The sequence below is a fragment of the Chionomys nivalis genome, chromosome 20, assembly GCF_950005125.1.
Source record: "Chionomys nivalis chromosome 20, mChiNiv1.1, whole genome shotgun sequence".
Classification (NCBI taxonomy): domain Eukaryota; kingdom Metazoa; phylum Chordata; class Mammalia; order Rodentia; family Cricetidae; genus Chionomys; species Chionomys nivalis.
In genome coordinates this window covers 4,952,482-4,963,722 of record NC_080105.1, presented here as the reverse complement: position 1 = coordinate 4,963,722, position 11,241 = coordinate 4,952,482, and the positions used below count along the sequence as shown (strand labels likewise).

The 11,241-nt window shown below is 53.8% G+C and overlaps 1 protein-coding gene across 1 annotated transcript; it reads right to left on the bottom strand.

Moving 5' to 3' along the window:
* Positions 1-6,498: 6,498 nt before the first annotated feature.
* On the bottom strand, positions 6,499-9,856 carry LOC130863124 (ankyrin repeat and LEM domain-containing protein 1-like; the record flags this gene model as incomplete). The annotated part of the gene is made up of 9 exons (XM_057753044.1): positions 6,499-6,702; positions 6,906-7,035; positions 7,130-7,289; positions 7,904-8,075; positions 8,182-8,625; positions 8,946-9,078; positions 9,172-9,277; positions 9,562-9,714; positions 9,798-9,856. Coding segments are annotated over 9 exons (1,530 nt in total), but the record flags the coding sequence as incomplete, so codon positions are not given.
* Between the last annotated feature and the right edge of the window lie 1,385 nt (positions 9,857-11,241).

The following is an 11,241-nucleotide window of genomic DNA, read 5'->3' as shown; positions in this document are numbered from 1 at the left end:
GAGATTTGCCTGTCTCTGCCTCCCGAGTGCTCAGATTAAAAGGAATGGCCACCATCAACCAGAAGGGTCCCGCTTTTTACCTAGCTTCTCTGGGGTTGTGAATTGTAACCTGGTTATCCTTTGCTGTATGACTAACATCCATTTCTGAGTGAGTACATGCCATGCTTGTTTTTCTGGGTCTGGGTTGCCTCACTCAGGATAGTTTTTTTCTAGTTCCATCCATTTGCCTGCAAATTTCAAGATGTCATTGTTTTTTACAGCTAAGTAGTACTCTACTGTGTAAATGGACCACATTTTCTTTATCCATTCTTCAGTTGAGGGGCATCTAGGTTGTTTCCAGGTTCTGGCTATTACAAATAAGACTGCTATGAACATAGTTGAGAAAATGTCTTTGTGGTATGATTGAGCATTCTTTGGATATGTGCCCAAGAATGGGATACTTGTGTCTTCAGGTAGATTGATTCCCAATTATCTGAGAAACCACCACACTGATTTCCAAAGTGGCTGTACAAGCTTGCACTCCCACCAGCAATGGATGAGTATTCCCCTTGCTCCACATCCTCTCCAGCATAAGCTGTCATCCACGTTTTTTATCTTAGCCATTCTGAAAGCGTAAGGTGTACCTGAGAGTCATTTTGATTTGCATTTCCTTGATGACTAAGGATGTTGAGCATTGTCTTAAATGTCTTTTGGCCATTTGAGATTCTTATGTCGAGAATTTTCTGTTCAGATTTGTGTCCCATTTTTTAATTGGACTATTTGGGTTTTTTGTTTGTTTGTTTGTTTGGGTTGTATTTTTCTGTTTTTTTTTTTTTTTTTTTTTTTTTTTTTTTTTTTTTTTTGGTTTTGAAGACAGGATTTCTTTGTGTAACAGTTCTGGCTGTCCTGGAACTCACTCTGTAGACCAGGCTAGCCTCGGACTCACTGACATCCACCCGCCTCTGCCTCCCGAGTGCTGGAATTATAGGCGTGCACCACCTCCCCTGGTTTGAGTTTGTTATATATTTTGTAGCTCAACACTGTCAGATGTAGCTGGTGAAGATCTTCTCGTTCTGTTGGCTGCTGCTTTGTCTTATTGGCCGTGTCCTTTGCCTTACAGAAGTTTCTCAGTTTCAGGAGGTCCCATTCAATTGCTGCTCTCAGTGTCTGTCCTACTGGTGTTGTATTTAGAAAGTGGTCTCCTGTGTGTTCAAGGCCTCTTCCGACTTTCTCATCTATCAGGTTCAGTGTAACTGAACTTATGTTGTGATCTTTGACCCATTTGGATTTGCATTTTGTGCACGGGGATAGATATGGGTCTATTTTCATTCTTCTACATGTTGATATCCAGTTATGCCAGGTGGTGCACACCTTTAATCCCACCACTTAGGAGGCAGATCTCCAAGTACAAGGCTAGCCTGTTCTACAGAATGAGTTCCAGGACAACCAGAGCACAGAAACCCTATCTTGGAACATATATAGGTGCCAACTGGACTCAGTAAGTAGCCTAGGTTGGCCTCCAATCTGGTCCTTGTACCTCACCCTCCCAGTGGCCACCATGAAGAAAAGGACAGAGAGGGAAAGCAAGGAAAGAGATATCTTGGTTGAGGGAGCCACTATGGGGCTAGCAAGAAACCTGGCACTAGAGAAATTCCCAGGAATCCACGAGAATAAACCCAGTTAAGACCCTAAGCAACTGTGGAGATACCTGAAATTGCCTTGCCCTATAGTCAGATGGACTTTCATCCAGCAACTGATGGACACAGATTCAGAGATCTACAGCGGAGCACTGGGCTGAGCTCATAGAGTCCAGTCAAAGAGAGGAAGGAGAAATAATAGGAGCAAATGGGTCAAGACCATGATGGGGATGCCCAATTAAACAGCTACTTGAGCTAATGGGAGCTCACTGCCTCTGGTCTGACAGCAGGGGAACCAGCATAGATCCAAACTAGGCCTCTGCATGTGGGTGAGGTGTACGGCTGGGGCAGACTGCAGGGCCACCAACAGCGAGACCAGGATTTATCCCTAGTGCTTGAACTGTCTTTTGGGATCCCATTCTCTTTGATGGATACCTTGCTCAACCTAGATATAGTGGGGACGGTCTTGGTCCTGCCTCAAAGCAATGTGCTAGACTTTGGTGACTTCCTATGAGAAGCCTTACCCTTTCTGAGGAGTGGATGGGGTGGGGTACAGGGGAAGGTGGAGGGAGCAGGAGGAGGGGAGGGAGTGGGAACTGGAATTGGTATGTAAGATGAGAAAACAAACTTTTAAAAAAAAATTAAAGAAAAAAGTCTCTGTGGTCATTGTGTCTCTTCACAGCAATAAAACCCCTGAGAAGCTATCGAGCTCAGCAACTTTTATTTTTAATTGTATTATGTGTACATGATTGCAGTTGCTTGTGAAGGTCAGAAGAGAGTGTCAGGTCCCCTGGAGCTGGAGTTACAGATGTCTGTGAGCCACCATGAGGGTGCTGAGGACCAAAGCCAGGTCCTCTGCAAGAGCAGCCAGTGGTCTTAACCTCAGAGCCACCCCTAAGCCCTCAGAACAGAATTTTTTCCTGTTTGGTTTTTCAAGACAGGGTTTCACTCTGTAGCCCTGGTTGGTTCTCGAACTCAGAGATCTCTCTACCTCTGCTCCCCAAGGGCTGGGACTGAAGGTGTGCACTACTACCTCTTAGCTCAACAGAGCAGACTTAAGCTAAGCACCTCCCTGTGCTGTCCTTGGGAGAAGGCGCAGCACTCGCTGTCTATCACCTGAGTTGCACTAGCAGCAAGCAATTTCTTTTTTCTATAAAATAAAATCCAGGGGACTGGAGAGATGGCTCAGAGGTTAAGAGCATTGCCTCCTCTTCCAAAGGTCCTGAGTTCAATTCCCAGCAACCACATGGTGGCTCACAACCATCTGTAATGGGGTCTGGTGCCCTCTTCTGGCCTGCAGGCATACACACAGACAGAATATTGTATACATAATAAATAAAAAAGTAAATATTTAAAATAAAATAAAATCCAAAAATAAGAACTTCCACAATAGGCAGGAGCCTGAACTGTGTAAAAGTGAAGAGAACTAGCCCAGGATCAGCTAGCCTGCAGCATGGACCGTGCATCTTCTCTGTCCACGGTGGCAGCAAGGTGCAGCCAGGGTGGAACCTCCAACAGCAGCATCACAGCCTTCCCCTCAGCGTGCTTCTTCCCAGCAGCAGGTAAGCCAAGATACTTCCTCTCTGCTTGTCCCCAAGTATGACAGGCCTGGAGATGCAGTGGAACGTTCTAGAGTAACTTCTGTTCCACACACACACTCATTTCCACCCACCTGGGGTGCTCACCACCTGTCCAGCAGAAAGGATCAAAGTTTACCCACCCCTGGAGAGGGAGATGTAGAATGCGAACACATGCGTGTGCATACACACACTCTAAGGTGAGAGCTGAGGCTGTCAGACAATATACACAAACACAAGCACACACACACACTCTGAAATGAGAGTTGGGGCTGTCAGACAACACACACACAAGCACACACACACACTCTGAAGTGAAAGTTGGGCTGTCAGATAACACAAGCACACACACACACATACACTGAAGTGAGAGCTGGGGCTGTCAGATAGAACACAAGCACACACACACACATACACTGAAGTGAGAGCTGGAGCTGTCAGAACACACACACACAAGCATACAGACACACATGCACACACACTCTCTGAAATGAGAGTTGGTTGTCAGATAGAACACATACACACACACAAGCACACACACACACATGCTGAAGTGAGAGTTGGGGCTGTCAGATAGAACCCATACACACACTCACACACACATACACTGAAGTGAGAGCTGGGGCTGTCAGAACACACACACACACTCACACACACACTAAAATGAGAGCTGGGGCTGTCAGACACTGCTGCAGGGCACATCCTCAGTCCTGAGGTTGCAGCTGCCACTGCCCCCATCCAGGAAGACAAACAGGGCACTGCAGCAGCTGCACCCCAGATCCTGGCACCCCAGGCCAATCAGCCACCACTCAAAGTGTGCTCCTTCTGCCGGGCATCTAAACTCCTGGCCAGGGTAGCCCTGACCTCACAGGAAGCTCCAGACACAAAAGGACAAGGTCCGCTGGGGACTGTCCCCAAATGCAGGTGAAACAATGAGGCAGGAGAGGGAGACAGCACCGCAGGCTGCATGAGACAGCAACATGACAGGCTGGGCCCGCACTCCCAGCATGGAGACAGTGCAGCAGCTGTGCTCTGTGAGCAACCTGAAGGTGACTGTAAACACACTGCATATTGAACTGGCTTTGAACTCCTGACCTCATGGCAGGATTCTACAATCCTGCTCTGCTAGCTCATGGTACCCAAAACATTTTCTAAGGAAGGCAATGAGCAGAAATGGCCAGCCCCTTGTCTAAGGACACTAAACCATAAAGTCAGTGTTATATTATACTAAGACCGAGTTCCACGTGCAACTCAGGCTGGCCAGGCACACATCTATCACAATATCCCTCTTTCCTTCCCTCTTCCCCCGCCCCATCCCCTACACCTCCAAAGCCTCCTGCAGGCTAGGCCAGCACCCAGACATCTCAGGCCCTTGTGGCTCTAAACCCTTGCTACCGACTGATTCTCCTTTTGCCAGCTCCACAGTGACATTAAGAATTTGTGCTGGGGCTGGGCGGTGGTGGCGCACGCCTTTAATCCCAGCACTCAGGAAGCAGAGGCAGGCAGATCTCTGTGAGTTCGAGGCCAGCCTGGTCTAGAAGAGCTAGTTCCAGGACAGGAACCAGAAAGCTACAGAGAAACCCTGTCTCGAAAATCAAAAAAAAAGAAAAAAAAAAAAAAGAATTTGTGCTGGGGCTGGGGAGATGACTCAGCGGTTAAGAGTATTGAGCTGCTCTTCCAGAGGACCAGGGTTCAATTCCCAGCACCCACATGGCAGTTCATAACAATAACTCCAGTTCCAGGGACTCTGACACCCTCATATGACATATATGAAGACAAAAACACAGTGCACATGAAATAAAAATAATCGAAAAGAATTTGTGCTGGAGCCAGGCAGTGGCGCACGCCTTTAATAACAGCACTCCAGAGGCAGAGGCAGGCGGATCTCTGTGAGTTTGAGGCCAGTCTGGTCTACAGAGCGGGTTCCAGAACAGCCAGGACAACACAGGGAAATCCTGTCTCAAAAAAAGCAAAAGAAAAACAAACAAAAAAAAGTATTTGAGCTGGGAACCTGGTTTCTTGGCCACAACCAGCCATCAGGTAGCATCTGAGTGAAACAGAAGGCCGCCATTTCGAAGCAGCAGCCAGCTGCATGGAGAATCTGGGGGCATGGCACCGGGAGGCATGGCCCTCAGATGCCTCAATCTATGTCCAAGTGAAAGGGGCGGCCGCAGTTCCACAGCTTCCAGGTGAGTATGGTTCCTAGGCTACAAGCCTTGCTGTGGCTTGCTTTAAGTGGGTGTGACTTATGGTGGGCGTGGTCTCTGCCTGGGCAGGGCTGTCAGCTGGGCGATCTGGAGGACTGATCTTCCTCAGTGGCGGTTCCAGGTGGTGTGACCCAAGACAGGTGGGCAACCTTCTGGTGGAAGAGGGCAGAGTTTCCCTTGTATCCTGAGAGGGGGGACGCCCAGCACCCTACAACACACACGCGATGTCCCACAGCAGAGACGCAACCCCAAGCGGTCCACAGAGCCAAGGTTGAGAAGTCCTACCTCAGGCATACTGTAGGCGCTTAATGGGTGTTAACCGAGTGAATGAATACCTGGTGAGGTTCCAGCAGGGTGGCGGGCCATCCTGGAGATCCATCTGGGTGGGGCTGAAGGGTAGACAGCAGGAGGGACTTCCCCATATGCCTGCAGATCCTGCTGTGGGCTTTCCTGAAGCTCTTGGAGGAAGGCAGCCACTTGCTGATGGAGAAGGGTGAGGACCGGAGAGGCAGGCCACAACCTCAGGCTGCCTGGATGCTTAGAGGGCACGGGGCTAGACACAGCACAGGACTGCGGAGGGGTAAGGCATTCCTAGGAACACTATAGGCGTACTCGCACGTGCACACACACACACACTCACACACGAGCACACACACACACGCACATGCACACACACTCCGCTCCCAGTCAGTCTGAGCTTTGCAGCCTTGCTTGACCCTGGATGCTCTCCCAAGAGCATATTTGGGCCCTGGAGTGTGGACACCCACAGGGGAAGGATTGTCGCCACTAAACACACTCAGAGGCCTCTAACCGAATACAAATGTATGCCAGTTTCCAGTCTCCAGGCTGATCTCCAACTAGCAATCCTCCTGCCCCATCCTCCCGAGGTTGTGGTGGTAGGCCACCACTAACACGTCTGGCCTGAAAGTAGAACGTTCTAGAGGCCCTTCTGCCCCTCGGCTGGTTTGCCCCGCACACACAATGGGAGCTCACCACCTATCCAGGAGCACCTAGGCGCAGCATCACTCACACACTTCAGCACACACACACACACCAAGCCTCTAAAGCCAGAGCTGGGGACCCAGCTGGGGACCCCATGGCTCATGCTTCACGATCATGTCCTCAGCACTCAGCCTCGGGCCTGGATGTCCTGCGGCCTCAGCTCTCGTTCCCCCTCAGCCAGGAAAACTAGCAGAGCGCGGTGCAGCAGATACACCCCCAAGCGCCGCCGCTTCGTGGGTGGCCAGTAGGCAGCCTCTCCATAGTAGTGGCCCTGTTTCTGGTTGGTCAGTGTCTGGATACCTGGACAGATCAGAGGCAAAGTCATGGCGTGGCCTCCACCCACCCCTCCTCCACAACAAGCGGCACAGACTATATTTCGACAGGCGTGTTCTAGGTATGCAGGTGGCGCTCAGTAACTACCCACCATGGGAATGAACATGAACAGTGAGGGAATTCAGAGCTCACTTTCCCTGAGACCTCAGCCCTAAAAGCCCGACCCTTACCTAGGGCGTCCAACAGGCAGGCCTCCCGCGTGTACGCCTCCATGGCCACCGTGTGCTGGAAGCAGTGTAGGGAAAGGACACCGCGGCCGCTAGCCCAGATGTCTAAGATCCGGCGTACCTTGGGACAGGCCTGGGGGGTGGAATCAGGAGTCGGGTCCTAAGCCTTCTGCCCTCCGACTGTCTGAAGGCTGGCAGGCCTGACCACTCCTGCCCCTTGTCCTCACATTTTTCCCTGGGCGTTCACGGTAGCCGAGGGCTTCCCAGAGGTGGGCATCCGGCCGGGCACGGGTCCCCTTGCCCACGTAGAAGATGGCTCCCACGAAACATTGCAGACACTCGGCCAGTGTGAGGGAGGAGGCTCGGGCAGGCAGTCCCTGCGTCTGCCTGGGAACAGAGTGGTGCAGACGGTGAAGGAGCCAGCTGCCAACCCTGACGCTGCCAACCCTGATGACCCACACGATGGAGGAGAAAAATCAGTTCCCAGAAGTTACCTTTAGACCTCCACATGTGCACATACAGACACACGCACAGAAAATAAAACGTGTAAAAAAAGGGTGGTGGGGGAGGAAGGACGTCTCAGAGAGAGAAGATGACCGCTGTCCCCAGAGCCCTGGGCCCATTTGAACCCACATCCAGGGGCCCCTATTTTATAAGCCATGAAATGGGTACTCACAGCCGGAACTGACTCGATTAACAGAGAAGGCTAGTCCCTTCCCTAGGGACACACAGCAAATCATAAATAAATAAATCCCCGCCAACTTGTGTGGGGGGGGAGGGGGGGTGGGTGTGGGTGTGTGTGTGTGTGTGTGTACAGAATCTCCCTGGAACAACCCAGGCCTCGTGCTCACAGTTGTGTGCCCCACCCCCCCCACACCCCTCACGGAGGCAGAAGCCACCAGCAAGGAACAATCTAACCCTTCCCCACCTCTGTCAGGGCGGACCCTGTGGAGCCAAGATCCCTCTAATCCCAAGCCCCAGCTTTACTGTCCCCATCATACCTGGGGTCAAGAAGAAGATATGTAAAGCTGGACTTGGTGACGCCTCCCCGCCACCTCTTCCTGGGATCCGGCCCTTGAAAGTGCTGAGCCAGGGCGGCCTCATCCGCCTGGCAGTCGGGAACGTGGCCTGTTCTCAGCACCTCCGCCAGTTCTGGGCTGTGCCCTGGAACAGCTGGGAAGGGGAAACCGAGCCAGAGCTGAGAAGGACCGCCGGTGAGGACGGTGGGGCTAACAGGCAGGTCTCGGGATTCCACACCGCCACGGGACTACCAGCTCACCCGGGCTAGCCTGGGCTTCCTGCAGCCGCCGCAAGTAGTGTCCACGGGTGAAAGGGGTAACCGGGCCAGGACTGTGGCCCAGTGCCCGCAAGGCCTGGAGCAGCTGCAGGTCGGACATGGGGGGCACTGAGCCGTGTGGATGCAAGGCCCCCGAGTCCCCGTCACCGGGCAGGGATGGGACATTGGTGGCCCCTGTGGTCAACGTCAGGGCCTGCAGCTGGCAGCTCAGTACCCCATTCCCAGCTGCCTCAGCCCCACCAGACTGCCACAGGCTGGCTGCGGGCCCCAGTGTCCCCGCAGGGCGCTGGGGCTGCAGAGAGTCCTCCGATGCAGTGACAAAGGAGGCATCGCTGCTGCAGTCCTCACTCCCAGTGGCCTCGGGACTCCCGGGCTCCACCGCCACCTCACGAGCAGCTGCCAGCTCAGCTCTGCGCATGAGCTGCTCTGAGACCGGTGACAAACACGGAGGTATAAAGATGCCAGGAGACCTCACAAAGACACGTCCTCGACCCATGGTGGATTCAAGGCCAGCCAGGGCTACAGGTAACTTCTCTAAATACAGATAAACATATATAAATATATAGATAGATGACAACTGAGCAGACAGATAAACATATAAACAGATGATATAGACAAGATAGATGACAGATAAAAGTTAGGTGATAAGATGATTGAGAGATGATGGATAGTGATTGACAGATGGCAAATGGGCAGATGGAACTGACCCCCAGAAGTGAGGCAGCGCGGTGACAGGTTCCTTGCACCCCCTGAGCTCTGCTCACCAGCTGGCTCCAGGGTCTCCTTCCGTGTCCGGGTGGGCGTGTCCAGCTCCCTCAGCAGGCATGCGCAGTCATGGTGTCCCTGCTGCAGAGCCCAGTCCAGTGGCCTCAGCCCGTCCTGCATAGGCACGGTCAGCTCAGCAGGGGGCGCCCACGGCCCGCCCTCCTCGACCCCCCACCCCGCCCCGCGCGCGCTGCGTGGGATCCTGACCTGGTCTCGCAGCGTCGGGTCGCCCCCTCGGCTCAGCAGCAGCTCCAGGGCGCCACGACAGCCCCACACGGCGGCCACGTGCACGGGTGTCAGGGCCTCAGTGGACCTGGGACCCCGGGAGAGGAGGAGTTTCCTTTTCCCGGCCTTGAACTCTGCTCCCTCTGCCTCAGCCCCCTGTGCCCACTACCAATGGGGGTGAGGGGAAAGTTGATACTCTAACTCACGGTCATCCTCCTGCCTCACCCTCCAGAGTGCCAGAATGACCTCGTCCCGACCTCGGGAGCAGACACCTCCTAGACCACAAGCCTGGGACCCGGGAGCCTGATGCCCAGCGCCGCCGGGTCCCCAAGTCACACCCACCGCACCACGGTGACCCGGACGGCGTCTCACCGAGCATTGGGGTCGGCGCCCCGGCGCAGCAGGATCCGGAGGCAATGCAGGGCGCGCGGACGGCGAGCTCGGGCCGCCAGGTGCACCGCCGCCACGCCATCCTCCAGCACCAGGCTGGGGTCCGCCCCGAGGTGCAGCAGCTCCTCCACAGCCCTGGGGGGACGGTGACAGCGGACATCAGCCCTTTGGCCGCCCGGGGAGCAGAAGGCAAGGGAGGACCAGCGTCCCGCGCTCACCGCGGATCTTCCTCGCGCAGTGCGACCAACAGTTGCTGGGCAGCATCGGCCATGTCCCAGAGGTGTCATGGCCCTCGGATTCAAATTCGCGCGGCGACCTCTGCGCATGCGCAGCCCCGCCCCCGGCTCCCCAGCCCTTCCTCTGGGAACGCCCTGGTTGGACCAGCGTCGCCCCGAGCCGCTGACGGAGACAGGGTGTGTCCTGGACCATCAAACCGCAGGGACTGGAGAGCGGGGCGGGGCGCTCAGCTGGGGTCCCATTCCGGGATTTGGAAAGCTGAGCCAGGAACATTACCGCGAATTCCAGGGGAGCTTGGGATAAAGAGCAGAACCTCTCTTTGCCTTTAACAAAACAAACTGCTGGGTATCCTAGACTTAGCCCAAGCTGTCCAGGAACTCAGGGCCATCCTTCTGCCTCAGTCTGCGAGTGCTGGGATCTGCCTCCTGAGGAACAGCGTCGTGCACTTTTAATCCAGCAGAGCTGGCTGTCACCGTCGCTTTGTGAGGAAGGTCTTCGCCAGGGCCTGGAGATAGCTCAGCGGATAAGGGTGCTTGCTGCCAAGCTTCAGGACCTGAGTTTGATCCCAACCACAGGACGCAGACATTGGAAAGAGAACAGACTAACATACACATGTGTGCCTTGGCTGTGAGCCTGCACAAGCGTACATGCACGCGCACACAAATTAATTAAATAAAATTTTCTAAAGAGCTGCATTTTCCTTATTTGCAAATGGAAGACAGGACTCAACACTAAGTGGCTAATAAATGAAGAGGCCAGAAAACATTTAATCAAGCTGACCTACTTTTGAAATTAAGTGTGTGGGTGTTTTGCCTGCATGCCTGTCTGTGTACCATGTGTGCCTGGTGTCCATGGAGACCAGAAGTGGCATCGGATCGCCCGGAACGTAAGCTGTGAGCCCAAACGTGGAAATCGAACCCAGGTTCTCTGCACGCACAACCAGTGCTCTGAACGGCTGAATCATCACCAGGTCCGGTCTATTTCTATTCATAATCCTTTTGAATCAAGGCTTCTCGATGTGGCCCCTGCTGACCTAAAACTGGCCATCCTCCCGCCTCTGTCTCCCACATCAAAGTGAGCCCGACTCCCACCCACTGCCATTTTGGTTTCTATCAACTGAGAAGGTGGAGTGGATGAACCTCTGTGGCCTGACCTGGGAAGGCGGGAGGGACTCCAGGTTTGCCTTCCTCTTCTGGGGCGCCCACCAAATGTCCCCATCCTAGACCCCTGGGTGGTGATCGCTCATGGTGAGGCCACACAGGTCCAAACAGTACTGCAGAACAGTTGGGGTGGTGGGGTAATAGATGTCACCCCAACCCGCTTCCCACTTGGAGCTGGGACCCTTGGGTGTCCAGGAGGACCTTCCTGTGGGGGCCACGCCGGTCTTGCGTGCAAAAGATCACCCCTGTCTGTGGAGGAAAGGAC